General features: G+C 45.7%; 2 protein-coding genes across 2 annotated transcripts; both read right to left on the reverse strand.

Moving 5' to 3' along the window:
• Window positions 1-3,305: 3,305 nt before the first annotated feature.
• Window positions 3,306-5,627, reverse strand: LOC136520677 (uncharacterized). The gene has a single exon (XM_066514292.1). It carries the CDS (start codon window positions 5,522-5,524, stop codon window positions 3,503-3,505), a length of 2,022 nt encoding a protein of 673 aa, XP_066370389.1. The 5' UTR covers window positions 5,525-5,627; the 3' UTR covers window positions 3,306-3,502.
• Window positions 5,628-12,376: 6,749 nt separating this feature from the next.
• LOC136521305 (pectate lyase-like) lies at window positions 12,377-14,390 on the reverse strand. The gene is made up of 2 exons (XM_066515017.1): window positions 14,061-14,390; window positions 12,377-13,962 (listed from the first exon to the last, which is right to left on the reverse strand). The coding sequence occupies exons 1-2, from the start codon at window positions 14,267-14,269 to the stop codon at window positions 12,822-12,824; spliced, it is 1,350 nt and encodes a 449-aa protein (XP_066371114.1). The 5' UTR covers window positions 14,270-14,390; the 3' UTR covers window positions 12,377-12,821.
• Between the last annotated feature and the right edge of the window lie 1,018 nt (window positions 14,391-15,408).

Here is a 15,408-nt window from a genome sequence, read left to right on the forward strand (position 1 = left end):
TTGGTGCCCTATATCAACACACAAATGTGGCCACTATATATTGTGGTTGAAATCACCAATTCTTCTTTCACTCTAGACTGGCTTATCCTGCTGCATCCACACATTGCTTACCATGTCTAGAGATGCCTCCTTCGCTCTGCTATCTCTCACTCTTGATTGCTTTTCTTTTGGCGCAAACAGGAATTGATTCTTATTGGGTGTTTATGTTAGTTTGGGTTTGGGTGTTGGTCAGATTGTGTGCGACCCTTGTAACAAGTTAACAGAAGGCATAGACTATGAAAAGATTAAGGTTCCAACGGTAATCCTTGCTCCCACATGTAATGGAAATGGTACATAATGGATAGCAAGTTTGAATTGATGGTAGAAAAGGAAACCTTATATTTTCAGTAACATGTAAGAGAAGAGTAACAATAGCAATGGAAGCTGATAGATTATGGTGCATCAAATGGTTAACTGCCAACTTTCATTTACATCTATCTTTGTTATGGTAATGCAACCTGGGAAACAATAATTTTCCATGTTCTCAAAGGTTTTATTAATCTTTTGGAAATTGTCCTATTGCTCAATATGTTTTGTTAATGGAATTCACCTGTTACTTAACATATCTTGGTCTCCAAAGTCACATTTTTGTTAAAAAAGTGGTCAAATGCAACAATGTTATTGTATCAGTTCAACAGAACTTCCCAACCAATTCACGATTGACCTAGGCACTGGTTGGGGCTGGTTGGTTGGATCGGGGGAACTAATGTAGGCAAGTTGTAATAATACAGGAAAAGAGCAAACATATCAGATACTTTGTGTTTCTTCTTCTATCCCAGGGAATTTTAAATGTACTCAATGAAGATAAATACAAAAGATCTTTTCTCCACTACCTTCGTCCACAACAATTGTCGTTGAACACCGATACACCCTTCACATATCAGCATTATTATTTACTAATTACTGAGAACCTAACTCCATTGAAAATTGGACTCAGAAACCAAAGTTCTAGAATCGATGTATTTGAACTTATTTTATTTTCATGGCAGCATGAAAACTACTGAATTCCAACCATTACCGGCGAGGTATTGGATCAGGGAGTGGTGGAAATGGTTCGTTTTCGGGCAGCCGTTCACCTAGCAGATCTACAAAAGCCAAGAGCAACGTATTAGCAAATATTAGCCAATAGGCACGTCCGCGCGACAAGAAAACCAACGAGAATGAGGGAGGCGATCTGCCTAGTATTGCACAATTTAGGGTGTACGGTATCTCATTTTTTTGGTTGGAGGAAAATCTAGTGTTGCACAATTTCTGGTGTACGACACCTGATTTTGTGAAAGGACGAAAATAAGACATTTTGCAATTGGAGAAAAAAATCAGACAAGGACAATAGTTGATGGGTCAAATGGCATTGCATAATTTAGGGTGTCCGATATCTGATTTATGCCCTGTTTGAATTCATTATCCGATAATAGTTAGCTGGCTAATACCTTATTATCTGATTTGTTCTAACTAGTGGGATAGTTGTTATCTAAAGATTCAACTAACAATTAGCTAGTCTATTTATCTACACATGTTTGGATCCAAAAGATATAATTATTAGCAAATAACTACTATCTATTGGGATCCAAACAGGGGGATCTTGTGCTGCATTCGGGTGTACAATACCTGATTTTGCCTTTGGAGGGAAATCAGACGTTTTGCGATGAGAAAATAATCAGACTAGGACAATAGTCCATGGGTCAAATGGACTTTTTCCTTTTATCAATCTGGCCACGCAAACCCAACCGCCAGCCCATATGCACAAGTTGCTCGATGTAAAAATATTACTGCTCCCAGCTTCACGAGAAACAAGATCTAGTTTATAAATGGAAAATGTTTCAAAAGCATATGGGATTTGTGCCAATAATACGAGGGAACCCAAAACTTCGGCTACTGAGTTAAAAAAAAAAACTTCGGCAACTGGAGCATTCAAAATATACAACGAGACAATAATTTTCCATAGCTAGAACAATCAAATATGGAACAATAAATCTCACCATTGGAACAACCAAATATAATACTGAACAATAAGCTCACTGCTAGAACAATCCAAAATATACCATGGAATGATAAATTTTCATATGGAAGAATATATTTTCACTACTAAAACAATGCAAAATATACTACAGAACAATAAAGTTTCACTACAAGAACAACCCAAATAGGAACAATGAATACACGGAAATACTGCAAGCTGCTATTCGGAAAATGGTAGACATAGTCGTGAAGTACTCCAAAAGGGAAGGAAGCTAGTTCGTGAAACCGGAGTGGCAATGGTCTCAGCTAGCTATAGCACATCGCAGTCACTTCCACTGGACACTGAAGGTTAAGTTTCAATCCTCCTCTATTCTAAAATTGACTCCAAGCATTCTAAACCTTAGATCTCAAATGCATAGACACCAAGACTATTAGACTCCGGTTAGTGAAATGGCGCAGTTTTGTAAAGTTCTATGTTTCTTTTTTCGTTGAACCTGCATTTTTTCAGTATTACAAGACTCCCCTTTTCCAATTTCTGTCAGAATCAATATATAAATAGCCTACAATGTTGATAGACATGTACTCCCTCATTTCAAATTATAAGACGTCTTGGCTTTTCTAGATATACATAGCTTTTGCTATGTATTTAGATGTATGATGTCTACATACATAGTAAAAGCAATGCATCTAGAAAAGCCAAAACATCTTATAATTTTGAACGGAGGGAGTATATGAAATTAAAACAAATGGTAGTAAACCATGCTCAATATGCTAGTTAAGGCATATATACAACAGATCAGCAGAAATTCTCATGGATGGGATGAGCTCAGAGGTTAATATGCCAATACAGTAGCAACAGAGTGGAGGGCTAGCAAACAAGTAAAACAGAACTGGACTGAAATTAAATGCATGTCATCATATGAAGGCTTTTAACTAGAAAAATCACTTCGATTCACTGCTTCCATATCACAAATCTTATGAAGGTGCTAGCTATAACATTTGTCTTAGACATAATCCTCTTGTGTAGTTTAAAACAACATATGATTAGCAAATTGGTCTGTCATTTAAAATATTTCAATTACAAAGAATGACAAAAGGACCTTAGAAGACATTCTATAGCATCTAACATTAGTACATTACTATTAATAGGCATTCCAAAACCAGACATGAGCACAACATCTGCAAGGTTATCCATTCAGAGAAAACGAAGGAAATAGGACAACCCACAGTACAAAATAAATTCTAAAATATCTAGGTCAACAGTATGTATCAAGGATAAATCAAGCACATGGAACTTACAACACAAGTGGAAGTATTACTTCCTTCAAAATAATCCAGTATATCTCATACATGTAAATTCACCTGGTTGAAACAAGATGCAGCCCGTGTACACATACAGATCCATGTAATATGCAGGGTTGCAACATCCTTAGAGCTGTCTAACTATGGTATGACCAGGCTCAAACATTCAGACAGTATCCATGAACTAAAATGCTGCCCAAACTCAAAACTGTTTCCTTTTGCTCCTAAACAACTTGTCTCTTTTGGAGTACACATAAAAGAAACCAAAAACAAACACTCCAGACATGGAAATAGAGACCCATGGGAATGGTGGATCTTTGAAGCAAACCAGTGAAGCCTCCAGCTCCTGTGATGCCTGATACACCAATGAGTGAATTTCATACAGATCATGGTCTGAAGACCTCAAAAAGTACATTGCTTTGTCATAGTCCAAGCGTGACATGGCTGAGACCACCTTCTCCAGTTTATACGTGAGCAGATTCCACCTCTGAATGAATTTAACACGCCTTTTCTTTCTAACAAGTATTTTCTCCCCACCATGTGCCGCCATTGACTCCAAAATATCTATTGTGCTGGTGATTGTGTAGTTCAGGGTTGTGAGAAGAACATTCCTACGAGCTGCATCTTTCTGCACAAAAGACAGTGATTTGGTCTCTGAAAAAGGACCAAATGGTGTATGTCCAGTGCTCCAAGTGTAATCAACAACCGTGGCGTTATGCTCAGGGCTCCATGACAGATGCGTGGGTGAAACCCCCCACATGCTCTGCAGAACTGAGCCGATGATTGGGCGCTCAAGATTTCTAGTCATTGTAAGCACATGTCGACCATTACAGGTGTAGTCACTTACTGTTTGTGAGCTCCTCGTCCTCACAGCAACCACCATATCCCCAAATGCCACTGCCTGGTGGTACCTATCCAGTGGCAAAAGTTTATCATAATCCAAATCGAAAACAAAAACCGGCACCACCTTGTCATGTTCATAATTTTCGTGGACCCCAGCCAGACGATGTATCTCATCCGCCGAGTCTGACAGCACCTGCCTCAACCTCTTGGAGTCCAAGTATTCATTCACTATCAATGTGTAGTTCTCAAACAGGAACCTCGATGTAAACGAGTTTGTTGACCGGGCAATTGCGAATGAGCAAATTGGGCATTCAGAGTACTTGACCGTATGCGTATCAAACTTCAAGCTCTGCCCACCATAAGGTAGATCCCCATCACGAATTGACTGTTCAATCACGCGGAAATCAAGCACATCTTCTTCCTTCCGGTCCCCATGGATGTGAATGAACCGAATAAGCAATGAGTTCTCATAATGCACTGGAATTCTGAGCGAAGGCACTAGCAAAGACTTGTAAGCACTGAGAACCAGCGAGGCAAGATCAGCGAGGAGAGCTTTCTCCGACTTGGGCCTGCCGTGAAGGGTGGCAAGAGGGTGGAACTCACCACGGGGGAGCACGCCATCGCCAGAGAGCGCCGGACCGTAGTTCACCGGACCAGCACCGAGGTCGATCCAAATGTACCGATCCTTACCAGCCCAGACGGGGCCGAGGCAGCGGGAGTACCCAGGCGAGGAGGCGTCAGTGCCGGAGGAGGCCGCGGTGTAGGCATACTGGCGCGGCTGCTTGCCAAGGTCGAGCAAGTAGATGTAGACGGCCTCAGCTGGGCCGGAGCCGGCGAGCGCGCGGTAGTCCTCGGCGACGAGATCGTCGACAAGCGAGTAGGGAACGCCGGAGAGCGCGTTATTGTGGAACGGCGCGGGGGACTTGTCGAGATGCGCGCGGACGGCGGCGCCAGCGCTAGAGGCGAGCTTGGACGCCGCGACGGGGCCGGTGACGTCAAGGTGGAGGGTGTGGGAGACCGCGAGACGGTGTGGGCGGCGGCTGGAGAGGAAGTGGGCTGAGGAGACGGCGGCGTTGACGAGAGAAGGGAGGGACCGCCCGGAGGAGGCCGGGAAGGAGGAGCCGGCGAGGCGGACGTGGACGGGGACGGTGGCAGAGAGGTTGAGAAGGAACGAAGGGAGGAGGGAGGTCCGGGCGGAGAGCGCGCGCCGGAGGGAGGCCGGGAGGGCGGCGAAGGTGTCGTTGCCGGCGGACGGGTCGCGCGCGGCTGCCGACGCGAGGAAGGCGTCGAGGCCCGAGAACGCCACCGCGGTGACAGCGGGGGCGAGCGAGCCGAGGAGGAGGAAGAGGAGAAGTAGGGTTTGGGGTGGGGGACGAGCCATGGTCGCGCGCCGGCCGGCCGGACGGAGAGGCGGAGGTCACGAGTTAAGTCGGGGTTTCAGAGTTCAGATCGATCTGGGATGCGAGAGGAGACTAGGAATGCAGGGTATGCGATGAGGATCTTCTGTGGTATAAGGGATCCATGGATAGCCCTGCGTGCCGCTATGTTATGAACATCCTTTCCTTAAAAAAAAAAAGGCCAAATGCAAGCATGCATCCCGCTATTATAGGTGAATCTGGTATATGTCTAACTATGCAAGGGTGCACTTACGTCCACACTACAGGTCATGGCCCGGCCATTGCATTCAGCGTGCAAGAGCCAACACCCACTCTGTAAGTGATGCCACTGACAGAGTTACCACCTCCTTGATTCATTTCCCCTCGGAGGCAGTGGCGGATCTGCAGGTATGCCGTGCACCTCGCGCTTGGAACGGGCCGTCGCTCGCACACGAGTAGATTCACCTGCCTGCCTCATGGTCACCTACGACTCGATAGAAGAGACACATCGCATGCAGGGTCAGCCCACAAACGAATACTCCCTGTTGGAAGGACTCGTGGAGTACCGACTACAGTTGCGGCGGTGTTATATTTGTATATATTATAGCGAGATTGATCAACATCAATATCACGTGAGTGCGAGTTATATTCGTATTGTACTTCATGCAATTTTTCAACTTTGCACTCCTACATCAACAGTGTAGTTTCGTATGACACGGTCTCCTAAATTATGTTGTAACCATTAATTTATATTATATTATATTATTGATATTTATGAACTTATGATAGTTGAATAGTACATTTAATTACAAATTTTTTCCAATTTACATTATAATAATTCAAATTTGTTATTGGTCAAAGATATTAAAGTTCGATTCTTGATATACGTGTGCGCCTTATAAAAAAATAGAGGAACTAATCTATAAATTGAAGACTTATCATATTTTTTCTTGCTTATATGCCGAATTGAGTAGCAAATTTTTATAACTGTTTACCGAGTTGGTAAATAGAGTTTACCGAAATACATGTGAAATTTTGGTATGGCATACCCTTTAACAAAATCCTAGATCCGTCACTGCTCGGAGGCAATGCTATTGGCTAGGGTTTCAACACGCGGTCCTCCTCATCTTCCCCGCAAGTGGATCTAGAGATCCCACCGCCTCTTCTCCCACTGTCAATCGCACGCTCGCGACGAGAATGAAAGGCAGCTCATTGGAGGGTGTGGTGTTCTCGAAGCCATCATAATGTAGCCTTGCCTGGTAAACCTGTCACCGCCAGAGATTTGCATACCTCCTTCCTATTAGTGCCTGTGTGCACCAAGCTTCTACACACGGAGCTTGTAATCTTGAGAGATCACACCAACTGAGCTTGTTGTGTGGTCACCAACGTTGTATGGGAACAAGAGGCCCTTGGCCTTTGGCCAAAAGCTCTCCATAGTGAAGACGGTGGGGACTGATTTGAGAGAGGTCGTGGGACACCCACTTGCACGTGGGAAAGGCCCAGACTACCCACGAAGTTTCCTGGCTGGGAGCTTGCCCTTGTGAGGGCATCCTTTGTGAGGGGATCCAACAAGGACCAATGGAAGGAGCTTGCTCTCATCCCTCTCTCTCCTCTCCTTCGTTCCCTATTGAAGTGTTGTTGAGATCTCCTCTCAACTTCGATGCTATTGTGGTGGTGTTTGATTGCAATTTCATTTCTTCTACATCCAATCCTTCACCTTTCCCATGCATGTGATGTTGTGGATAGCTTAACTCTCTAATCTCTTGTTTCGATGATGTGTGAGATAGTTCTTCACTATGGATACATCTAGGTTTTTTGTTCAAACTTGTTATGGTTATGTGCTACTATTCTAACATGTGATGTGACATAACATTGATTAATCTCTGAGCTTTGACATTGGCTGATGATTTAGCCCATTGGTTGAGATAGGAAAATAACTAACTTTTACACTATTATAATTGAGGTTTCACAGAAAGGTCGATACTTTGTTATTTCTTGAGTTTACTAAGTAGTACTGCTAGGTCCACTTTGCTGCACATCGCTCTGTGTGGCAAATCTTTAGGTTTGTAGTCGTATTTTGTAGTTCTTTATGATGTGTAGTTGTGTACCCATATAAATTCCACATCCTTGGTTATTCTAGACCTAGATCCTAAAAGGCATCGACATCACCAGATTGTCTGAGGCACTGCGCTTGTTGTTGCTACTACATTGGCTCATGTTACATAGGAGCCAGTTCGTCCTCGATCGACCTTGGATTACCTATGCTCCAATGGCATCTAGGGAGGTGGGAAGGATGGCTAACCTTTGAATGGTCTCCACTCCATGTCCATAAGTGGAATCCATACTTCGAGGTTTGCAAGAATTAATAAGTCCTTACCAATATGCTTTAACATCATAAGGGCTATGACTCAACCAAGATAATTCTTGTAGGACTACATAGGGCAATTAATGGAACATATGTCTTATATAGTGTACCCAACCACTAGAAAGCTGCTTTCCTAGGTAGATAGTATTGGCATTGTTAATATACACAGAAATATCTACAAGGTCACGGATACTAATGTAGCTTTCACCTATGAGTATTTCAAGGTATTGATTTCCATAGAGAAACAAAGTTTACTGATTAAGGATCAAGTTTATCCGAGGATAAAGATGGAAGAAGAAACAAATGTTTTTTGTGGGTAAAGAGGAGTTTCCTAAGGTTTTCTTGGATAATCTAAAGAATCAAGGATCAAGTTTACATAAGGTTACTTAATGCAGAACGTTGTTCTACTAACCACAGAGAGAGATGAGACAGGGGTTAGGAAGGCCTGGCAAAGGTTCTACTACAAGGACCAAGCTAATCGGCAGACTAGCCGGCTGGCCGTGTGACTGTGACTAGGCAGCCTAAAGCTTAGCTGGCCTTTGGCCTCATCGGCCTTCCTATGCTTCTTTGATTGGATGGCTAGGCTGTGTGGGTTGTGCAGCTTATTGGGCTATAGGTGGTGCATATAAGGCCAAATCTTAGGTGCTATAAGGTGAGTTTTTGAAGGGTGGTGCATCTGCACCCACAAGGCACAACGTGCCCTCGCCCCTGCTCCCTATTCTTTTCTAAACTACAATTAGATGGGAGAAACCATCAGAAGGGACATTACTAGAGTAGTATGGAACCATGATACAAGTGTGTGTAGTGAGTGTGTCACAAGTGAGGGTGAGTGTATCTATTTATGGTGGAAGGTTTCTTGGGAGAATGGAGAACCTCCTCCATGATTCCAAGGAATATTCCTACTCTCTTTTATCATTTGGCGCCACCTATAGGGAGGAAGTGACCTCCCTAGTTCAGTAGGTGCCATGACATCTCTCAATAGAGACCTGGGTGAAAAAACAGAAGAGAACTAGCCTTCCATGACATAAACCATGTGCTTTAGTGCAAAATCTATAGAAACAAAGTTTCTAGGCTCAAAACCAGATTTCTTAGGCCAAAGCCGGCCTGCCTAGTCTCCCTTCACCCTTGAACCGCAACACTACCTCTCAAGATTCCTTCTACGACTGCCATGTGTCTAGGATTCGTCTAGTTTCCCCTCCTAAACAATGCACCAGACAATCAGAGAATGTGCCTGATTATCCATTAGATTGTCATGTGTTCAGCACATAGACTTCTTGGTAATTTGGCAATATCCCCTAGATCCAAAGACTTTTTTCGATGATCTTGTACTTGTTTTGAGATCTTGTGAAATTCTCTAGAATATTATAAAAAAATTCTGCACCGGATCAATAAAAGTCCCATGAGACGATCTGATGAACACCACTAAGTTGGCAACTTGTTGATGCTTTGGTAGTTTGGACATATCTTCTAACTTCGGACTCCAAATTAATTTTGATGATTTTGGACTTGTAGGAAAGCTTATGAAGTGCTCTATACCTTGAAACTGATATCACTATACTTTGACAACTATAATTTCATGAGACAAGTCCAATTCAACCCTCTCTTTGTCTCAACTTTAATGTCTTCTTTTGTTTTTGATTTCTTGCATCCCTAGGACCTTAGAAAATATGTGAACAGACCTTAACACATAGGTTAGTCCTAGTGATTCTTTTGTCATCTAAATCACCAAAACCAAACATGTTCATGTATATAGCACATGATCCTTAAACCATGCTTAAACATCCACTTTATCTTGTCAATCTCAAGTTAAACCCTGCTTTGTATAAAAATATATCCACATTTGAAATCCATTTCTTCAATTTGAATATCATCTTTTTATCGTTGTACTTCACCAAATATTCTTCTTTGAATAGCTTATTAATATGCACACCATTTTATCTAATAGTCTTCATGTTTGGTAACTATAATAAATTTGATTATCCCATTATACTATAGACATGCTTTCCATAATTGAGACCATAAACCACTTAAACGGGCTGCACAACCAATTGAATGGGATAAATGACCAATTAAACTAACATGATTGGTCACTGTGTTGTGTTTAAACGGCATGTAAACGCGATAACACTACATAATATTGATTTCTGTAGTCCCCTTTGAAATAAAGGAGAATGGAAGAATTCCTGAGGATTGGAATCCTATAGGAAACTTTCTTATGAAGCCCTTTAGAACAAAGTATTGAATTCCTCCTACAAAATTCCTATGGAATGACTTGTTCCATATAATTTTGGAGGAATTCTACCAAGAAGTCAAACCTTAAAGCATCTCCATAAGCTTCTTAAAAATTACTTGGTAAACCAATAATTATGCTAGGTGAATAAAATGAATAGGGAGCCATATATTAGCCTGTCTCCAATAGTTAGCTTCACAAAACAAAAAAATGACGGAAGAGGGAAACCCACGCTAAATGGGTAGAGGTCATTTTGGTGTTTCGTACCACTGGTGAGTGATTTTGGTGTCACTGAGTAGAGAATCAAATGGGTAGCATACGAGGCACAATAGTTTATACTAGTTCAGGCGAGGTGCCCTACATCCAGTGAAAGAAGAATGTTTGTATTGCTTGTGCACTAAGGGCTTAAGTTCGATGTTGAGTAGGTGGATGGGATGCGAGTATGAGTGTGGGAGTTTTGTGCATCATGTGATGATGTCATGGTCGTAGTCAGGCTCGTGCCCCCTATGCAAGGGCTCCCCACCCTATCTTATCTAGAGTAGGGATGGGTTACATATGGACGGTTTGCTTATAGTCAGTGGTACTATTGCTTTATAGTATATATCTGATTAGTTACTGTAGCTATAATTCTTTTGCGTCATCTTATGTACTTTGATGGAATTTTGGGGCTCAACTGAATCCGAGGGACAATGAGGACAGTTCCTGCCATACTTGTTAGGTAGAACAATGTCGGCCCTTGGTGGCACTTGGTAGCATAATGCTAACATAGTACGAGTAATTACCAACACCTGGTCCCTTCACAACATAGTTATATTGCAGAGCGTGACCTACACTATAGCTCATCCATGTGTGTCTATGTACTTCACCCCTCATGCATTGACTATCCTCAATACATAGGATAGCGTGTCCCACTCGGGCTCCTAGCCTGTCATTCCTGCATGCGTGGGACTCCCCTAGGTGAGGTCCGCACTAGGCCACCTTGCCTAGCCTACCTCATCTCTAGTAGTCAGCTACGACCTTTGTGAGAATAACCAAATTCGTGCACTCATTAGAACTCCTAGGCAAATAGCAAGCGCAGAAGGCACACACATATGAAATTGCTAGAGGGTTAATTTTTTGTATTTTTGCTAAAAACTGAATTAGAGAGTTGTTTTTAGGAGCTTTTGGAGATGCTAAAGTTTTCTTTGTGTCACTCTTTATCATGGAATCCACCATGTGTTTTTTTCTACGCTCCATCCGAACATTTGATCTTATAGTTTCCTATATGATTATTCAATCAGTATGATTCAAGATGTGCAGGATATTCTATTGCTACATTCTTTCTCTATTCGTTCCAGAATCATGCGTCCCAAAGAAAAGCTTCTTTTTTATCACAATATGCGCTGCATATATTACCAAGTAAGGACGTACATATAAGCGTATAGACACGAACACAAACGCAAAGGACACTGGGGAGGAAGCTGCCCCATCCAAACTACACAAAGGCCCTCAGCAAAAAAGAAAAATAAAAAGAAGTCCTTGAGAGCCTTTGTGTCCACCAGAGTAGCCACCTTTCGCCAACTTCCGCCATCGACCACATTGCCGGAGAAAGCCCAGACGGACGACCCCATCCGCAAGCCCAGGAGAGCACCATCGCCCAGAGGCTTTGAGAAGAGCCGTAGTAGTATCCCGCATGAATGGGAAGAAGAACTCTAGCAAACATCGGCCGGGACACACCCCGTGCAAACCCGGGCCTAGATCTAGCTATCCCAGCGGAGACCGGAAGAAGAGGGAGCCAGACCATCATACCTGTCCACCGCAAACCTGACAACTTCCCCGTGTAGCACCGCCAACATCATCACTCCTACACAGGAGTCACCGAAAACTGAAGCTGTAGATCCGGTCGACCTCCACCTCACAAGCCCATCGTCATCTGCGGAGGAGAAGATCACGAGGTAGATCGGGATGAGGAGAATTTTATTCCACATAAGCCGCGTCGCCTCCACCAAGTAGACGCCGCCGGGATACAAACCCCAAAAGAAACATAATCTACACTACCAGGCAAGGAGACATAGACCCCCCCCCCCATCCGAGGCCAGGAGGCCACCGGAGGCGGAGGGATCAATGCTCCTGCCTGGCGGGAGCACGGGAAGTTGCAAGCCCTGTTTTCGCCTAGCCTGGGAGAGGTTCCGAGAGAAACAGCTCGTGGGACGAACCTTCTTTCTTTCTTTTTTGGCAATACAAGAAACACATATTGATTGCAAATTAGTAAAGAGTGTGCTATGACTTTGAATTTCCCCTATTTTTTTTCCAAGGGATATAACTTATAGAGAGAGAGAAAGCAACTGTACATGGAAAACACCTAATGACATAGTCGACAACAGAGCAATTAATTCCGGGGCTTTGGATATGTGCATCTTCTCTTTGAGGAGCACTCTTCCTCTCCTCTAGGACCTCAACACGGTACACACACAGACGCGTTCTCTGGTCTGTCGCGCTTTCAACTCCCCTGTTTCTTACATGGCGACCGGCGAATGCATGTTAGTATGTTACAACAACCTACAGGGTCGTTAATTCGAATCGACCCCACAGGTTTCTTAACGATCGGTGCTAAGTACGTACATGTGCGAACCAATTTACGTGATGAGATTAAGGCTTATAAATCTAGTTGTTTGATTCGAAATGAACCGCCTCTGGTCTGTGAGCCGTCCCAGCTGGTACGGTGGCTCTAGCAGGGCTTGCCGGGCCTGCAGGCGAGGGAGCCGGCGTATCGCGTGAGCCTGGTGACGTAGGACCCGGGCTTGGGCTTGATGAGGTCCTTCTTGTGGAACTGCCTGTTGATCTGGCCGCCGCTGACGGTGAAGTTGGCGCCCTCCATGAAGAGGTCGTTCTCCGAGTGCCACACCCAGTTCTTCCACTCCGACTCCGGCGCGTCATGGTGCTTGGTGACCAGCTTCGCCGCAAGGTTCGGCGGCGCGATGTAGCGGTTGCCCTGGCTGATGATGGTCGGGGCCTTGCTGCCGCCGATGGCGTACATGAGCCAGTGCGTGTAGTCGTTGTTCACCACGTGGAAGAATCCCCAACGGCACCTTGGCATTCTCTGCACGAGGCCTCTGCCGAAGTGGTTGAAGGCGACGGTGATCTGCATGATCTGGTCCTCGGGATGCTTGTCGCTGGAGCTGAAGAGCATGACGTCGTTGTGGTTGGTCATGTGGCAGTTGGAGATGGTGACGCCCGTGGACTTGGCGATGACGTCGATGAGCCCGTCCTGGCAGTTGGACAGGGAGAGGTGGTCCAGCCACACGTTGGTGGACCCGAAGACGGTGATGCCGTCGCCGTCGGAGACGGTGCGCCAGCCGAAGTGGTCCGGCGAGTCCCTGATGTTGCCGCCGTTCTTGTTGGAGGACATGACGTCGTTGATGTGGATGTTGTGGATGATGACGTTGTTGGAGAACTGCACCGTCAACTGCGCGCCGTTGGCGATGCGCACCTGCGCGCCGCGGCCGTCGATGGTCTTGTCGCCGCGGATGATGAGCTCCTCCTTGAGCGTGATGATCATCGTCTTGGCGAAGGTGATCCACAGCGGCTCGATCTGGATGACGGCCCAACGGAGCGTGCCGGGCCGCGGGTTCACCACGTCGTCGTCGGTGCCGTCCGTCACCACGTAGAACTTGCCGGCCAGCCCGCCTGTGGTGTTGCGCCCGAACCCCTTGGCGCACCGCGCCAGCCGCTTCCGGTCCGTCGCCCAGTCCTGCCGGCACCGCCAGCACCGGTCGATCGGGTTCGTCGCCGTGCACGGCCCGTTGAGCTTACCCTTCTTCTGCCCCATCATCTCCCGCCTCGTGCTCATGTCCTCCTTCTCCACGGATCTGCATGCAATGCATGCACCACCGCACACATTATTCAACACAGGCATGCATTGCATGCTACTCAAGAACGATCGATGTGACTGCTGGGTCTGAATTGCCTGTGGACTGCGCGGTTGAGTTGGTTGGTGACCTCGAGCGGGTCATGCTTGTACGTGGTCTCCGCCGCGGCATCGGCCATGAGCTTGCGCTGCCGCCAGTAGTCGTCGAAGTCGCCGATGTTGGCCTCCGACGACACGGCCGCGGACATGAAGAACACGAAGTACAGGACGAAAGAGCCCGGTCTGCTCCATCGGAACCCCTCCTCCATGGTTATATATCGATCTATTTACCTAATATATATAATAACTCCAATATCTCATCACAAATAATCAACACTACCCACCACCCCACTGCGCCTCCTCCTACCTTTATCTTTCTATGCAGATCGAGACTGCTAGGTATATGAAGGTAGGACGGTGAGCGCCATTCTCTCGGTCGTAGCGCCGAGGAACGGAGATGAATATATTAACGTCCGGGGCCTCACGACAGAGGTGTGGTAAAATTAGGGAGCGGTGATGCGAGGAGGGAGACAAGCCGCATGTACTACTTTTAGCTTTTGTTGAGTGTGCGAGATAAACTGCGGGTGCATGGTTAGCTTGTGTCTCGGTGGTGTTCTTGCTATTATTGGTCGACTTGCGCTGCTTCAGATGCCGCATTAGGGAACACCAACAACAAAAACGGGACAACATTTACAGTGTGTTTGGTTTGCCGGCTTGGTTCATGCAACATCAGCTCAAACAGAATGGGTCGGTCTACCATTTTCTGCGGAATGAACTCACTCCGAAGAATCTACATGCAGGAGCACTACATGGTGACGGACGGAGGGAACTGCTGATACAAACCAAACAGAATAATGAGGTTCAATTTTTGGATCGGATAAGGCCTATTTGGTAGAGATTCGTCAGCTACGGATTCACCAAAACTAGACTCAGATCCACTTTTTTTTTGCCAAACGGTTCTAGCTCCACCAACTTCACCGTGGATTTGATCCACCAAAAGGGTGGATCTGGTCTCAGATTCACCAAATTGGTGGAGCACCTCAGGGGTGCTCCACCAAATCTAAATTTTGTGGAGTTGGAAAAAATTACGCACCATGCCATTGATTAGTGGGAAAAACGGTTCGTTCTTTCTTTTCCCCGTTCTTCTCCGTCGCGACTCGCCTACGCGCCCATCTCTGACCGCCGCGCGTGAGCCGCCTGCGAACGCGCGCCCTACGCCGCCGGCCCTGCTGGCCCGTGCTCCCCGCACTCCCTGCGCCGCGCCAGTCGGGCCACGTGCCCTCCATGGCTTGGCCGTGAGTTCCTGGGCCGAGCGCTCGCCATGGCCATGGCAGCGAGCTCTGGGGCCACGCCCGACGAGGCCACGCCCACCGAGGCCGTGCCCAAGCCGTGGCCACGAGCTCACGTA

Source organism: Miscanthus floridulus, chromosome 18, assembly GCF_019320115.1.
Source record: "Miscanthus floridulus cultivar M001 chromosome 18, ASM1932011v1, whole genome shotgun sequence".
Classification (NCBI taxonomy): Eukaryota; Viridiplantae; Streptophyta; class Magnoliopsida; order Poales; family Poaceae; genus Miscanthus; species Miscanthus floridulus.